Source organism: Caretta caretta, chromosome 14 (assembly GCF_965140235.1).
Source record: "Caretta caretta isolate rCarCar2 chromosome 14, rCarCar1.hap1, whole genome shotgun sequence".
Classification (NCBI taxonomy): Eukaryota; Metazoa; Chordata; order Testudines; family Cheloniidae; genus Caretta; species Caretta caretta.
The window spans coordinates 6,400,561-6,418,670 of record NC_134219.1 but is presented as its reverse complement, the minus strand read 5'-3'; the positions used below and the strand labels follow the sequence as shown (position 1 = coordinate 6,418,670).

At 42.4% G+C, this 18,110-nt stretch overlaps 1 protein-coding gene across 2 annotated transcripts in view; it reads right to left on the bottom strand.

The window, feature by feature from the left end:
* Positions 1-18,110, bottom strand: part of LOC125621322 (ATP-binding cassette sub-family A member 10) — a 60,920-nt gene that overhangs the window by 31,808 nt on the left and 11,002 nt on the right. For both annotated transcript variants that reach the window (XM_048818097.2, XM_048818098.2), the window contains 9 exons: positions 15,893-16,119; positions 13,067-13,208; positions 11,810-11,995; positions 11,232-11,379; positions 10,302-10,476; positions 9,959-10,017; positions 9,168-9,278; positions 6,099-6,274; positions 464-583 (listed from right to left, as the gene is read on the bottom strand). In XM_048818097.2, the coding sequence (XP_048674054.2) occupies positions 464-583; positions 6,099-6,274; positions 9,168-9,278; positions 9,959-10,017; positions 10,302-10,476; positions 11,232-11,379; positions 11,810-11,995; positions 13,067-13,208; positions 15,893-16,119 (1,344 nt within the window). The remainder of the gene's footprint in view (positions 1-463; positions 584-6,098; positions 6,275-9,167; positions 9,279-9,958; positions 10,018-10,301; positions 10,477-11,231; positions 11,380-11,809; positions 11,996-13,066; positions 13,209-15,892; positions 16,120-18,110) is intronic.

Sequence of the window (18,110 nt, the reverse complement as noted above, 5' to 3'; positions counted from 1 at the left end):
CAGTGAACAGGAAGACTGCCTGGGTCTCTGTGGGAGTGACAGAGAATTGAAGGACTGTACCCCAAAAGGGGGGAACGTTGAGTAACCTAGCGGGAGGGCTGAGTCACAAAACGGGTGCTGCGGGGTTCCGGGAATGAGAGAATTGCTGCAGAGACAGTGTGACAGCATGCAAAGGAGTGGCAACCTCAAGAGCTAATCCCCAGAGTGACCAAGAGGTGGCACCAGACTCGCGGTGAGTGGTGCAACTCGTGACAGGTACACAGACAGAGATGGCTGGTGACCAGGTTCCAATGGCTGGTGACCAGGTTCTTGCATAAGACAATACACATAACAAATGGATAATAAATAGCATTATGAAAAGCACAGCTCTTCAAACTAAATCAGCAGCTTCTGGCGACTTTCACCAGCCTATCTGCCTTCTTGTCAGCAGGGTGTCCTACCAACAGTTTGATGTTAATCTTACCTGGGGGTCTCCTAAAATGGCAATTCCAAGCGTGAGCTTTCTTTTCTGTCCACTGCTTAAGCTGCTAGCTTGGCAGTCCTGGATGTCTTTTATTTTCAACATAGTCAAAACTTTTTGGATCTAGGGAACAGAGAACATCCTGGTTTCAAGCTAGTCATTTAAGATTTTCCTCAGAGCTATTTGTTGTTTCCCAAACAGCACTTTGGACACAGGAGCAGCACAGGAACTGGGTTACAAATAATTACTGGGTGTCAATAATTGACTGTGAAACCAGTGTTACACCCCGAAATGCTTGCTGAGCTCCATGCAGTCATTCTGGGATACAATTTCCAGTGTGGCCAGTTCTTGAGATTGTATTGCAGGTCTCACAATATGCAGTGTTTGTCTTAAAGCCCCAGCTGCTGAAATCAGATTATTTCACGAGAATCTCAGCTTTCATTTTTTTCAAAAAGTAAAGCAAAATTAAAGAACACAATCTTTATTATTATTTTTAAAATCTGATGACTTTTAAGCCAATCTCGTCATTCTGGGGGTGGGTGGGTTCTGACATGTTTTTGAACACTTGGGGCTGGCAGTATTTGGTATAATGACTAAATAATGGCACATCTAGAAGTGGTATCTGGGAACTTTGTAAGAAAATAGCCATTCCTGTGTGAAAAGATACAGGTACAGTGTATAGTCATTCTGTGTCCCCATATCATTGGAGACTGGCTGAGCCTGACATTGGTGTGGTTATTTTGCGGGGGTGGGCGGCGGTTGGGGAGTGGGTTCAGTCCCAGCAGAGGTTTCATAGTCTCTGCTGGAAATGCCTCCTTGCACTGAAGCAATCATGGGGAGCTGAACAAAGCTCAGCTCAGTATATTTAAAAGGGGCTGGGGTACTCTCATGGGAGGCAGAGTGAGGGGTCTGCTGACAAGAGACTATGACTGAGAGCTCTGAGACATAAAAGTGGCCTTGTCTAAAACATTAGTTTGGGTTTTTAGTGTCGGCTTGAAGTTTACACATGGCCGAGCAGCAGGAATGGAACAGGGCCAAGAACTTTGCAGGCTGGTGTTACTTTGGTTTAAACAGAACTTTGTGAATAAACGTTTTATTTTCATTATCTTCATATATGATGTGGATAATGGCATGGAGAGTAAGCTTATAAAGTTTGCGGCTGATACCAAGCTGGGACGGGTGGCAAGCGCTTTGAAGAGCAGGATTAGAATTCCAAATGATCTTGGCAAACTGGAGAAATGGTCTGAAATAGGTGAAATTCAATAAGAACAAATGCAAAGTACTACACTTAGGAAGGAATAATCAATTGCACAAATACAAAATGGGGGAATGACTGCATAGGAAGGAGTTCTGCAGAACAGATTTTCCAGGTTATAGTGGATCACAAACTAAATAGGAGTCAATAATGTAATACTGCTGCAAAACAAGCAAACATCATTCTGGGATGTATTAGCAGGAGTGTTGTCAGCAAGGCACCAGAAGTAATTCTTCCACTCTACTCAGCACTGATAAGGCCACAAGTGGAGTATTATGACCAGTTTCCAGCACCACACTTCAGGAAAGATGTGGACAAACTGGAGAAAGTTCAGAGGAGAGCAACAAAAATGATTAAGGGTCTAAAAAAATATGACCTACAAGGAAAGATTGAAAAAAATGGGTTTGTTTAGGCTGGAGAAGAGAAGAGTAAGGGGGGACATAATAGTCTTCAAGTACTTAAAAGGCTGTCATAAAGAGGAGTGTGATAAATTGTTCTCCTTAACTACTGAGGATAGGACAAGAAGTAATGTGCTTAAATTGCAGCAAGAGAGATTTAGGTTAAACATTAGGGAAAACTTCTTAAATGTAAGGATAGTTAAGCACTGGAACAAATTACTTCGGGAGGTTGTGGAATTTCCCTTGCTGGACTTTTTTAAGAACGGGCTAGGCAAACACTTGTCTGGCATTGTCTAGATAATATTTAGCCCTGCCTCAGTGCCTTGCAGGTCCATTTCAGTCTTACATTTCTAGGATTCTGTGCTTAGCAGGGACTTGTGAACAATCTCCACAGCTGCTCAATCCCCGGCCCTACCTAATGCATGGATTCTTGCCTTACTCATGGGCCTGAACATGCTTCCTGTTAAAGGCATGTTAACTGTAGGGCAGCATGTTCTAGTGTAGAGGCCAGGTGGATCTGTAGTATGATGAGTGGAACTGGAGAAAGGAGGTCAGGTTTTAAGAGGGACCTAGTTCGGTGGGACACAAAGGACTCTGCAAAGTGCCACATCAAGTATCGATAATGACTCCTTGGTTAGAGGGAAAGGCTGGGAGTTCAGAGACCTGGATTCTATTACTGGTTCTGCTATCGGATTTGATGCAGGGCCAATCACTTAACAGCTCTCTGCCTCAGTTTCCTCAACTGCAAAATTGCTGTGTATGGTAATACTCCCTAAGCTCTGTAAAGTACTTGTGTGAAAATGCTACAGAAATGCAGATTCATTATTATTGTTAATCGTTGTCAAGACCATGAAACAACTCTAACTAATGAAAAACGGAACAAGTGTGGCTATCGGAAACTTCCACCACCATTGAGGAATTTGTAGTTTGGGATTGTTTCAATTCGCTAACATGACACACGTTCATGTAATGCTCAATTACATTTTTCATTTGGTCTTATTTAACAAACAGATACACAGCAACGACAAAGATTTATTTTGGAAACAAAACCAGTTACATAGGACACTGAAACCCTCTTTGAAACTCATTGTAGAATTATCCTGGGGTTTAAATTTACTGTGGGAAGTTCATGGACACATGAACAAAATGTTCAATGATTTCACTAACTAGTTTCCTGCTGGCTATTGTAGCTAAACCAAATATGCAAACAGTTACTGTTTGCTTACTGCTGAAAGCCAAACAATATAGTTTGAATCTTTGGACTGTATCTGCTTGGCCAATGACTGTAACAGAGTCAGTAGAAAAGGGAACATCTGGTAGTGGAGTAATCAGTTTCAGAGCTGGAAGTATGAGGATTGCACAATGAGAGAATTCTGGATTTCCAGGTCCCTCCACACTCTCTCAAATAATCACCCAATTGTCTCTAAGATATGGGTGGTACAGGTATCTGCTCTGAATGCCTAACTAACTTCCCTGCAAGAATCATCTTTGATTTTGATCCATGAAAGCAGAATGTAAAAGACCGCCCCATGGAAGACCTCAAACATGATGGCTGGATGGTGTCAGACACTTGTCCCTCACAGGCATCACCATAAAGCACCAGACTTGGCTCAGCCGGGACATCCTTAGGCATATGCAGCACGGCATAGGGCATCCGAAAATTTGGGGCACCCCGGGATCTTAGTGTCCACCCTCCCACCTCCACCTGTTCTGACCCTTCCTGCAGGCTCCCACCACAGCTCGGTGGGGATCTAGTACTTAAAAGTGAAAAAATGTCCAGCCTGCCAGACCTATTAGCACAACACTGAAACTGTTAAAGAGCTATTCGAGTGGTAACGAAGCCGTTTAACAGGCATTTGCCAACCCCCAGGTATATACCATCAGTTTATGAAGTTACTGACAAAAACAGTTGTGCATAACTGTAATATTTACTCAGACCATGTTAGTCTACAGGACCTTCATTTAAAATTTGCTTTACAAATATTTTATTAGTGTGTTGCTGAAGATTATAAAATCACATCTCTAAAAAATCCTTGCATAGATTTTTAGATGCACAATTTGAGTATTCATCTTTCGCTTTAAATGCTTGGATCTTCAGACATATGTTTTTTTAACCAAATCCTTCAGAAGACCGTGCTTATCTAAAATACACATGTGAGCCTGGGATGCCGTCAGGCATCGGGGTACCACTTTAATAATACTGCATAGTGCCCCATAAATCCTAGGGACAGCCCTGTAGCTCAGGATAGAACATAATGCAGGTGCATAGTGCATTTGATAGCCTCCATGCTCTCCAGACAACATGCAAACTAACCTAATATAACTTTCCGGGATATGTCTACACTGCAAAGGAAAACCCACAGCACCAAGTCTTAGATCCTGGGTCAGTTGACTCAGGCGAGCAGGGCTCGGGCTGCAGGGCTAAAAATAGCAATGTAGACATTTCTGCTAGGGCTGGAGCCTGGGCTCCAAGATCCTCCCCTGTCATTGGGTTTCAGAGCCTGGGCTCCAACCCAAATGGGAACATTCACACTGCTATTTTTAGCCCTGCAAGGCCAAGTCAACTGACCCGGGCTTTGAGGCTCGGCACAGCGGGTTTGTCTTTGAAGTGTAGACATACCCCATGGATCTTTTGGTCCCTGAGAATAACCCTACATTTCCAAATAATGCACTCCTGCCTTGAAAAAAAAGGAAACAAAGGCATTTTATCCCCACAACAGAAATAAGAGAACATTTGAAAGGTCACACTAATAAATTACTTTCATTAACAATGGGAAGGATGTAATATGATGATTCATATCTTCTCAGTCAGGAGTGCCAGAACTGGGGAGGCAGGGGCAATGGCCCTCCCACTTTTTAACATGGGCGTAGTTTGGGAGGCAGGGGGCTGTGTTGCCCCCACCCTCCCCAAACTGCAAGCCTCAGGTTGTATGGAGTGGCACCGGCAGGGGCTGTGCTTCACGGAGGGGGCGCTGATAAGGTGACCAGCTCCCCCACAACGAAGCACAGCCCCTGCCCATGGTGCCAGTTTCTTCCCAGTGGGGGGGGGCCGAGGTGGGTCTTAGCCCCCCCGGTCACCATGAGCCCCAGCCCCTCTCTGTGGCCCTGCCCTTGCTCCTCCTCTGGGCTGTGGTAAGAACCGCTCAGGGAGCTCAGGCCGCTATGGCGAGTCCCGGACCTTCCACCTGCCCTGGGCGGTGTGGATGTGGACCAGAGGCTACCCTCAGGCACCCCAACCCCCTGTCCAGGGCAGGTGGAAGGTCTGGGATCCCCCACAGAAGCCTGGGCTCCCTTGGTAGCTCTTACCACTGCTCGGCTCCGGCTTCCAGCCTGGCCGGGGAATAGGGCTTCGGGGGGAAGAGGAGGAGCAGGGGATAGGGCCATGGAGTGGGACAGGGCCTTGTGGCCCCCCTGACTACTACCAAGCTTCCAGGACTCCTGCTCAGAGTTACTATGTGGCCTTTCAGATCCTTTTGGATAAATGTACAAACCAGGCCTCTTACCTTGTGCTGACAGCCCTGGGGAGATAGGATGGATTAGTAGGTATGGCACTGGACTGGAAGTGAGAAGACCGGGATTTTATTGCCAACACTGCCACCCACCTACTATGTAAACTTAGGCAAGTCACTTAACCTCACTGTGTCCTCTCCCAGCGTGTCTCTGTCTTGTCTATTTAGATTGTAAGCTCTTTGGGACAGGGTCAAGGTTGTCTCTTTCATTAGCACAATGGGGCCCTGAGCTCGCTTACAGGATCACTTACAGGTCCTAATGCAAACAAATAATAATTTGCAAGAACAAATGGAATTTGTGTGTACTGACGTGCCAATGCTATTTGTACGTGTAAATGTGGTCATTTGGGCACTTCTACGATTGCACTTATAAAATTGTGCATACAAAGTTAGAGACCAGTGTGAAAATTTGGCCCTTTAAGTCTAGTCAAAGGCAAGGTTTCTCACCAGTCATCTTCCATATGAAACATACTTACCTCTTGTTCAACTTCTTTTGGCTGAATCCCTTTAATTTTAGCAAAAATCCTTAGATTTTCTTTCACTGTTAAAACTTCAAATTGAATGTTAAATTGTGGGCAAACTCCAATTATTTTCCTAATTTCTTCCAAGTCCTCCATTTCAGATACTTTGTATTTAAATATCATGGCAGAGCCTGCAAAAGTAAACATGAGTAACAGAAAGCATAACATGCTGTTAGAATGCATGGTATGTCAGACATTGATATTGAAATATGAGCAAAAGTATCTATCCTTATAACCTGGATGAAAGAAAACTCTGGATATTTGCACTGTGTTCCTTCCACAGTAGATGTAACCCAGTAGTATGTATCCCACAAAAGCATTAACCTAATTTACCCAATGAAATTTTCTTACATGATCTTGCTTTAAGAAACTAAATAAATAAATCGATTAAAATGTTACCAACATGAGAAATCATTTGCCGGATATTTTGTATAGCGTGCCAGATTCACAGACAGTGCAAACATTTTGCTTTCTTTTGGTAATATAAGGCTGTGCAAAAATAAAAGGAAAAATATACATACATACAAACGCTAACCAAATATTTTCAAACTTTAGGAAACAGATGAAATTTTGGGAGAAAGTTTGGGTCAACTCTTATTTTATTCTAATCAATTCACCCATCCCGTTCTTCATCTGCTTGAAATAAGGAGAGTCTCTGGGAAGGGAGGAGAGGAAATTGGACTTAATACACGGTATAAAAGCTTTTGTGCTTGAAGAACACAAAAAGAAGGAGAAAATAGAGGAGAACAAGTTAGCAGGGTGTGGAAACATAAGAACAGCCATACTGGGTCAGACCAAAGGTCCATCTAGCCCAGTATCCTGTCTTCCGACAGTGGCCAATGCCAGGTGCCCCAGAGGTAATGAACAGAACAGGTAATCAAGTGATCCATCCCCTGTCGCCCATTCCCACCTTCTCGCAAACAGAGGGTAGGGACACCATCCCTGCCTATCCTGGCTAATAGCCATTGATGGACCTATCCTCCATTAGTTTATCTAGTTCTTTTTTGAACCCTGTTATAGTCTTGGCCTTCACACAACATCCTCTGGCAAGGAGTTCCACAGGTTGACTGTGCGTTGTGTGAAGAAATACTTCCTTTTGTTTGTTTTAAACCTGCTGCCTATTAATTTCATTTGGTGACACCTAGTTCTTGTGTTATGAGAAGGAGTAAATAACACTTCCTTATTTTCTTTCTCCACACCAGTCATGATTTTATAGACCTCTATCATATCCCCCCTTAGTCGTCTCTTTTCCAAGCTGAAAAGTCCCAGTCTTATCAATCTCTCTTCATATGGCAGCCATTCCATACCCCTAATAATTTTTGTTGCCCTTTTCTGAACCTTTTCCAATTCCAATATATCCTTTTTGAGATGGGGTAACCACATCTGCACAGAGTATTTAAGATGTGGGCAAACCATGGATTTATATAGAGGCAATATGACATTTTCTGTCTTATTATACAGTATATCCCCTTCTTAATGATTCTGTTCGCTTTTTTGACTGCCACTGTACATTTAGTGGATGTTTTCAGAGATCTATCCACAGCGACTCCAAGATCTCTTTCTTGAGTGGTAACAGCTAATTCAGACCCCATCATTTTATATGTATAGTTGGGATTATGTTTTCCAGTGTGCATTATTTTGCATTTATCAACATTGAATGTCATCTGCCATTTTGTTGACCAGTCACCTAGTTTTGAGAGATTCTTTTATAGTTCTTTGCAGTCTGCCTGAGACTTCACTATCTTGAGTAGTTTTGTATCATCTGCAAATTTTGCCACCTCACGTTTTACCCCTTTTTCCAGATCATTTGTGGATATGTTGACTTGGACTGGTCCCAGTTCAGACCCCTGGGGGACACCACTATTTACCACTCTCCATTCTGAAAACTGACCATTTATTCCTACGCTTTGTTTCCCGTCTTTTAACCAGTTACCAATCCATGAGAGCACCTTCCCTCTTACTTTGCTTAAGAGCCTTTGGTGAGGGACCTTGTCAAAGGCTTTCTGAAAATCTAAGTTTACTATATCCACTGCATCCCCCTTGTCCATGTGCTTGTTGACCCCCTCAAAGAATTCTAGTAGATTGGTGAGGCATGATTTCCCTTTACAAAGAACATGTTGACTCTTCCCCAACAAATTATGTCATCAATGTGTCTGACAATTTTGTTCTTTACTATAGTTTCAACCAGTTTGCCCGGTACTGAAGTCATGCTTACTGGCCTGTAATTGCCGGGATCACCTTTGGAGCCCTTTTTAAAAATTGGTGTCACGTTAGCTATCCTCCAGTCATTTGGTACAGAAAGTGATTTAAATGATTGGTTACAGCAGGGGTTCTCAAACTGGGGGTTGGGACCCCCCAGGGGGTTGCAAGGTTATTGCATGGGGGGTCACGAGCTGTCAGCCTCCCCCCAAACCCCGCTTTGCATCCAGCATTTATAATGGTGTTAAAGATATAAAAAGTGTTTTTAATTTATAAGAGGGGTTGCACTCATATGCTTGCTATTTGAAAGTGGTCACCAGTACAAAAGTTGGAGAATCACTGGGTTACAGACTACTGTTAGTAGTTCTGCGGTTTCACATTTGAGTTCCTTCAGAACTCTTGGGTGAATACCATCTGGTCCTGGTGACTTATTACTGTTTAGTTCATCAGTTTGTTCTGAAACCTCAATGACACCTCAATCTGGGACATCACACCTCCTTCCCTGCTATGGATATGTAGGAGTAAAGGAATTGTCCTACCATTTTAGATCAGCGGTCTATCTACTGTAATGTTCTATCTCTGACAGTAGCCGGTATCAGATGCTTCAGAGGAAGGTTCAAGGAGCTCCTTAGTTAAGTGACATTCATTTTCAGCTCACTGACAGCACATGGGCATTCTCATGTACTCATAATCACACATTTCTATTGTGCCTTCCCACATGTAACCATAAACTGTTCATTCCTTCAGACAGCCAGAAGGTGTGTGTAGGTAGGGGAAATCACACTTTGGTAACCTTCCCTTCAGCTTGTCATTCGACCATTTTACCTTCTGAAGGTGGGCAAAGTCCACTAAGGATGTTCAGTAGCGTACTTTTTCCAGCTCCACTGTGACCAAGTAATGCAGTGATCTGGCCTTCATAGACATTAAGCAATAAACCTAATATAAAAAAAATGGTATTGGTAATAAGGTAAAGCAAAGGAAGTTTAAACCAGAGAAGGGCTTGGAATTAGGATTAAAAATTTCCCAAGCTTCAGGTACTACAGGTAACTAGGTAATTGATCTAGCTAATATTACCACACTAGACATTGGCAAAGTTGCTTAAGATGGAGCATGTCTAATGTAAACAGGAATGAGCTGCTCAGGGATTTCTGCATGAGGGGCCTTGATTTGGAAACTTCCCCATCCTGGCATGCCGGAGCTAGGATTTGTTAACCTTTTCCATTATGCAGGAGAGCCCACCGATTTTTTTCACCCTTCTGAGGAGAGCTGGGCGGTTTGTGGATGTTGATGGGCATCCTGTATATTATATTGAGCGTTCAGATTTGTGGGATAAGTGCCCAGAGAATGGAATGGCCTAAATAGTACCCACATCTGTATGGGCAACAAACTGGGTACCTGAGCCCAAAAAGTTCCTTTTTCATGTATAATTATTAATAGCTATCAATATCCTTGTTGAATCTCATTTTTGTATTTATAAACGGTGTCCATCACCTTGGTATCTAGGTGCCACACAGGGACTAAAATGGGATGGCCTGGGATAAATGGACGCATGGGTAGCTTGGTGCTTGGAAAAAATACCCACAGGTACCTTCACTTTCAGAGGCTTCCCTCCTTACCTCTTAAAGCATTCACTGTCTTGTCCTTCCCTTTATAGGTTTTTTTAATATTGTTGATACTGAAAAAGAAGCAGACAGGTTTGAATTAACATTGGAATCGAAGGGCTAGGCGCTTCCCAAAGCTCTGCTTCTAGGTTGGGCTAATAGTAGGCAGGTACTGCAGGGGGTTCCTGCAGTAGTCTTCTACTTCTCAGCTCAGCACAGACCTCCTGGAGAATCAGGTCCAGGGTACTTTATGGGGAAGATTAAATAGAAATCCAAGTCTTTACATTTCTCTAGCGATTGGACTCATATAAGCCTTAACACTGTAGAAACCAAACAAACACACTCTTATTGCCCATACCTGATGGCCTCTTTCCCACGAAATTCTGGAGGCACTTGCTCAACATGATCATTAAAGACCTGGTCACTGTATTCTTCATGGTCTAGGATATCATTGTTGACAAAATTTTTTCTTTTTTTAAACCAATAAGATGGCTTCAGGAAGAACAAACGGGAATGGTGCATCCCATATTTATCTAATTATTAAACCAAAATAAAATGGAACATTTTATTCAGTGAAATATTGAGATAAAGCTGCTGCGGGGGATGGGGGGCATTTTCTAGGGTACCAATGACAGTTTTGCACCATTGAACTAAAAAGAGAATTAGGCACCAAATTGCCATTTGTGCCATCACCATAGCAAATGGAACCCATTCTAGCAATGTCAACAAGTCAGGAGGCCAGGGATAGAGATAGAACATGGAATGAATAATCTGTCTTCCCTACAGGTAGCCCTTCTGGAATATTATTGAAGCACCTTGGCAAGGCAAGGAAGGGGAACTTGCATTAACACTCCTGTGCTGTGTTAGTTTTGTGGGAGAGGACTTTGTCCTCAAATGTGTCATACTCCCGTGCGTTAAATGTGCTTAGAAAACAGTAAATAAATCAATCTGAGCTTGAGCAGAATGAGAAAATAGATTCTGGATATAATAACAACACCTAACTATTATATAGCAGTTTCTATCAGTAGCTCTCTAAGCAATTTACAAAAAAGGCAAGTACAATTATCCCCATTTTACAGATGGGAGGCACAGATAGGTTAATGACTAGCCCAAGGTCACCCAGCCAGCCAATGGCTGGGAGGAAACAGAACCCAGGTATCCCTCTGAGTCCCAGTCTAGTAGGCTACAATACAGTCAAACCACGTTATTTACAGGAGATAGTTCAAGAGAAGGGGAAAGCAATGAAACCATTTAAATTAATTTAAATTGCAATCAGACTCATACTTACCAGGCAAAACTTTGTCAAAGTAGATGGCTAGCATCAAATAGAGAAGAGCATCAAAAGCCAACAGGGAAAAAACTGCCAACATTGGGAAGGAGTCTTCCAAAAAGTCAGAAAAATCCACCCCTTTCACAGCGTCTTCTAAATGTACAATCTGAAATAATGCAGACATTTACAGAGGAAAGAATACGAATGGATGTTAGAGCAGTTGGCTATGTAGAAGAAGCCTGTGGGGAAGTACAATAAGGGGTTGCTTAATTGTGTGGGTTGGATGGAATAGAGAGGATAAGGGCAAATAGGGATAAGAACCAAAGGGTAGACACAACAATTAAATTATTCAGGGCCATGAAGGCCAGAAGATGTTGAAATTTTATGTGGCAGGTTAGGTGAAGCCAATGCGCTTGAGGTTCTTTTACTAGATTTGAAGGACTCAAACCCTTTCACCAGGAAATGGGTGTCATCATCAACTTTCCTTCACTGACTGCATTTCTGAAGAGTCAATGAACCCAAAAGTCTTAAAAGATAAAATGTTCATCCTTCCCTAAATGAACGATGCTTGAGGAGGAAATTATTCTGCATCATACCCGCACAAATCCAGCCGCGAAAGCAAAAGGACTGAAGAGACCTAAAGCCCATTCCAAAGGTTCAGGAACATGGTTATACAATACAGCAAGGCCAAGACTTCCAAAGGACAGGGTGAAGAGGAACCCAACTGTGCCAGTGAGCTTAGGTTTCTTCAACAAAGAGTTTAGCAAGAAAGCAAGTGACATCTGAAAGAGACCAAGGGTTTGTTAGCATCAATTTCTCAGAGAATCACAATATCATCGTACAGCACTACAGTTGTAAGACTGTTGGTGTTTCATTACTCTAATATAACCCCTAATGACAAGGTGCTCAGAAGGATGGGCCAACATAAAAGAGTTATTGAGACTAACGATGTTTTCCATCTATGAGAACTTTACTGAACAAGTGTAGGAAAAGCTACAATTATGAGGTAACAACCAGCTCTGGGGGATGTTTTAAAGGCCTTATCTTATGTCAGGGTTGCCTTGACCCTGAATGCTTCCGAATTTGGAAGTATCCTGCCCTCTTCATTAATTGGCCAGTATTTTTAGTCTGAAGAACTAATGAGCTTTTTAAGGTTCAAACTGTCAGTGATAGAAATGACTGAAACAACACTTGTTTTAGGTGATTGGCAGCCTGCCTTCTCTGAAGCAGCGCTTTAATGATCTTGGTCCTTCAATGGCTTGATAGCTTGAGTCTATCCAACATATACAGGCCAAACCATGCCTCACAGCTTCCAAACATTACACTTGGATTAGCATCTTTGTATAGGTCTGAACTTGGCTCAAGGCCTTTAAAACACTTTTTGTTTAACTGGATCATAAAAATAAACCTAAAATCCAAGAGACCATAGCAAAGAAGCTAATACTGCAGAACAGAATTCTCCTTAGCATTACTTAATTAATGTAAATGAAGTCTAGTTGAGTGGAGAGATCCCAAACCAGGGTCGCTCAATCATTCTCTGGACTGCGGAAGTAAATTCCTGTCCTCTTTGGTCTTGGCTAAGCTTGCACTGAATTGTGAGAGGAATGTTAATCTGCAGTTGAAAATGAATTGAGAAAATGAACTGAGCCCAGCAAGTTTTGTCCTGGAGTGGACTGAAAACATGACTCTATTTAGGATCTGTATGAAGGCTGTCTGAATCCTCCAGGCCAAATCCTCTCTCCCCTGCAGCTCAAAAAATTTTGCGTGTTGCAATACCAAGGATGCTTAAATCCAGACTTATTATAAGTCCAGAGATGGAAACAGCTATGTTTCTTCTGAAACATATAACTTACCAAAGAGATGCCATAGAGGTAAAAGAGGAAGAACATCACAGAATGGCTGGTGTGGTATATAAATTCATCAGATTTCATGATAAGTGTCAGTAGAATTGCCACAATTAAAATATAGCCTGCATACAGCAAACCCCAGGAGAACCTAAAATCAAAAGACATTGCATTACTTTTCTGGTTTATGTATGGATGTGAGGTCATGCAGTAATCTGTTAAAAAGCGGGGACGGGGAAGGGAAGCCTGTACTTTGATACAATCATTGATATTTCTTTGACAAAACATGTCACCATAATGTTTTACAGAGATACTGCCAACTTACCATTTGCTTTCAATTTAGGTTTTAGTAAAAAGGGGAGTTTCATGCCATGATAGAAATAGAAATATTTTTATGCAATTAAAAATAAATAAATGAATTATGTTTCTCTTTAATATATTTGTCCTCAAAACACCTATGTGAGGTAGAGCAGTGCAGTTATCCCCATTTCACAGATGGGGAACTGAGGCACAGAGGCTACCCAGCTTAAGCAAGGTCATACAAACAGTCTGCGGCAGAGTAGAGAATCTAACCCATGTTTCCCAAGTCCTAGGCTATTGCCATGGCCATATACCAAGCTCAGATGGACAACTTATAAACACAAAGAACTGATTTTTAAATGTGATAGGAGACAGTTAAGACTTAAAGCCCCAAGAATATGGGCAATATATGATCTCTAGTTTGCCCATCAGATGGGGAGAATGTGAAATACACAACTTGAACGGACATGAATCATTGTGCATCCATCAGCTTCCATCTTCCTCTGTTTACTGATCAGAATTTTATCTGGGATAATGATAGGAAGATTTTAAAACAGGGAAGACATCCTGGGAAAAATGTTCATTCTGACTGTGGCTATTCTTCCTGACCAAGAAATTTCCACATTTCTCCCAGAATTTACAGGGTAAAAAACTGGCTCCATTGAAGTCAACAGATTTCAGATTTACCTTAATTTCTTTTAAAGCTGGATGCTTTCCCATAAACATGCATTTATTTTAGACATCAATTTAAAAATTGTTGCACAATGTTTCTCTAAGCAAAAAGCATGAAGTTCATTTTCCTAATGGCTACTCTTGCATTTCTGGGTTTTGTACAGTAAAGATTGATAAAATTGCTCATGCTTCCTAAACAAACGGCTATAAAAATATAACCAGGCACTCATGGAAGGGCCAAGGACAGAGAGGCAAGAGAGAAAATTTGCTGGAGGCTCAGACTTGAGCACAAATCACCATCTTCATGTTGGGATTTAGAGCAGGGTTTGACACGAACTTGGCAGAAATCTTTAGGTATTCCTTCCCAGGCTGTTTTTCAAGTAGAAAGCTCCAAAATACACAAGGAGCAGCTATACACTATATTTCCTCAGAACTCCTGTCCTGATCTGGGGTCACTGTGTGTACCTGTATTGCTCACTCTTTTATGGGTAAGGCCCTATTTAAATTGCAGGAAGGTCTTCAAATAATTGCAGTTGAGTTGCGGACAAGACTTGGAAAACCATGGAAAAGTAATAACGTAATTTGGAAAAGCCAGAGAAGTCCTATGTGTTCAAGAAAAATGTCCTGGAACAATATAAACACTCACGTGTTAGGTCATTGCCTGCTAATTATTTCTGATAACCAGACATTTTGCTGCAACTACATTACATTAATTAAAAAAAAGTGACTGGTACAATATGAAATTCAGAAGACAAAAAATCTTAACACTATTGCTATAGAAATCGAGTCCAATCACTTTAGCCCTTTACATTTTACAGGCATTGAATGTTAGTGCAGTACTGCTTGCATATTCAAAATTATGCAAAATTGTGGACTGTGCAAAGTTAGCGAATTAAAATCAAAATTGCCATGGAAGCCTAATATTGCGGGATCTGCGATAAGGACCTTACTTATGGGCATAACCCGTCCTCCCTATAAGGTGCTGAGCCTAAATACTACGGTGAGTCTGTGTATAATTAGCTCCCAGCTGGGAGGGTCTACCCTGAACAGGCACTGAACCCTGGCTGGACATTACCAGGCCATTGTCTAGCTCAGTGGGGTCTCCTCTATTGGACACTCCTGGGTTAGAGAACAGTAATGCCTCGGGGCTCGCAGAAGGGGGCACTGAAAGATCCATACACCCCGTCACAGAGCGGTACCACAAATACCTTTCAGTAGCAAAACGAAATCAGTCTGCACTATTACTGACTATAATGGACACATATTGGCTTCAGTGATCAAGTTAGAACACGTTGAAATGTTTTGAATCCTGAACATTTGAATGTAGGGAAAATGTGAGAGGGGTTAGGAGGGGGTATAAGAGGAGGAAAGAGTCCCTGAATTTTCTTTTTGGACCCATTCTAATGGAATTCCTCTGAAAGACAGTTTGGCCCCTTGTCCTTGTATTTAAGGCTCAATTCTGCATTATGATCTGTGGAAGGACTGCTTTGCCTCCACCGATTACAATGCAAGATCTACACCTTTCACATAAAGCAGAGAAAAACAAGCAGCCATTCAACTATGTCATGACAAACTAAAGGCTCTCAATTTGCTTTGGCTACTTCCATTGACTCTCATACATTGTGCAGCTGACTGGTAATTCTGATGCACTGCTTATATTTAGCAGCTTCCTTTGGCAACATGGATTACACCTGGGCTTAATTTACGTTCTCAGGTTTTGCAAATGGAGAGGACACAGCTTGCTCACCCAGCAGAATTTCCCAGCTTCTTACAGTTTACTTTAAACGCATGGCTGCATCGGTGAGATATTAATTCACCAGTTGATTTATCTGCCATACATAGTTAAGTGGGCATTTCACACACCAGAAGGCTAAATCCTGGAGCGCCATCATCTTCATCAGCTCCTTAAACTTCCTCCTTTCTTTTGCCACATTGAGTGACATAAAGTATATGAGTGGAGAGAATGCCACTGCAGTGCAGACAACCAACATGTCATAGTTAATGCCTTCTGCAACACGAAAGGGAGGTATCCTCATCTGTACAGCAGTGACTGATTGTAGCTCTTCCATTACTGAGTGGTTTGATGCAACCTAAAATACAAAACAAGTAACCAATTAGTTTAATTTGACAAGATCCCAGATTTTTAGGGACATTTTGTCAATGATTCTTGGCTGTGGGAGCTGGATTTGAGCGCTCTCACTGTAAACTTCTCCATCGGAATTAAGGAAAGATGAGAAAAGGGCAACCTAATTCACTCTCTACACAAACACTCACTTATGCCTGAGCTCACACCTGCACTCCAGACTCTGAAGCTGCAGCTGTAAAGAGGATGATAGGCACCACGTGGAAAACATTCCAATCACCAGCAAGAAAACCCCCATGTTTCTCGCTGTTTTCCAAAGCAGCAAACATTTTCACTCTAGCCTTATGGCACAGGGTGTATCTGTATGGCAGGCATTTTTTTTTTCCACAAAGTGTTAAACTCTCATTTTGACACAAGAGGAGTGATGTTCACTCGCTGGAGCACTGGTGGTAGCGGCGGGATGGTTTTCTTGGAAGGGCGGCGTTCAGGGCGTTATTTCCAGCAGTGAGTTGCTTTAATGTGGAGACAGTGTGGCCTGGTGGACAGACAGAACATTAGACTGTGATTCAGCCTGCTTGGTAAACTTGGGGAAGTCACTTCATCTCTCAGTTTCCCCATCTGTAAAATGGGGCTAGCGAGAGTGACCTCCTCTGTAAAATGCTTTAAGATCTCCTGATGAAAAGTGCCGTATAAACGCTAGGTATTATGAACAGGGTGCCGCACACAAAGATAGTCCAGTTATGCCTCCCTCCGTGCAGCTACACTAGATTTGGAGAAGATGCCAGGGTGCCGTACTTTGGCTGCAAATGCTAGCGTGCAAGAATGCAGTGGAGGGTGGCTTGCTCTGTCGCGTGCCTTTGTTGAGCTGAGGCGGATTCATGGCCTCATGCGCGGCATACTGGCAAGGGAGCAGGTGACACCCTTCCAACAGGTAGAGTAAGAGTCAACGTTGACTGTGCACCACTAGAGACATGACGACTTCGACAGTCAGACTGTAACTGCTGGAAGGCAGTGGGGTCTGGAGGAATGTGCGCAGGTTTAGGAAACAGGCAGTCATGGGTTTTAATTCTGGCTATACCACCAAATCTCTGTCTCCCTCAACAACTAAGGGGATAATGATCCTCATGGGGGTGTTATAAGAATTAATGGCTTGTACACTGGGTTTACAATGTAGAGTGCTAGATAAATACAATGAATATTTAACTACTGCAGCTGGGGTGCAAATGCAAGCACTTTCCACCAGCTCACCATACTGCTCTAAGAAATGATCTGTTTATTTTAGGTCCTCCCATCATGGTAGTATCTGAGCTCCTCAAAGTCTTTTAATATATGTGAGGTAGAGAAGTGCTATTAATTCCATTTTACAGATGGGGAACTTAGTCACAGTGAGGCTAACTGACTTGTCCAAGGTTACACAGGAAGCTTGTGGCGGAGATGGGAATCACACCTGGTCTCCAGCACCCCAGACTTGTGCCTTAACCACGGGCCCTCCTTCCTTTCACAGCATTTGTGCAATTCAGCACTTGAACCAAATTATGGTAGACTTATGGACACCCTATTTGGTGTGCTCAGTATTTTTGCATGGAAAGAAACAGAAAAAAAATAGGGCTGGAAGGGAACTCAGAAGGTTATCTAGTACATCCCCCCATGTTGAGAATGGATTAAATATATTTAGACCATCCCTGACAAGTGTTTATCTAACCTGTTCTTAAAAACCTCCACTGACATAGATTTCACACCTCTCTTGGTAACCCTATTCCAGTGCTTAGAAGTACTCAGTAGTTAGAAAGTTTTTCCTGTTATCTAACTTAAATCTCTCTTGCTGCAGTTTTTCAACCAGTTATTTACACACCTTAGAGTGATTTCATCTAGGCTATATTTCCCTAGTTTTCTTAGGCAAATGTCATGTGAGACTGTGTCAAAAGCCTCGTTAAAATCAAGATATATCACATCTACTGCTTCCCCCTATCCACTAGGCCTGTAATGCTGTCAAAGAAG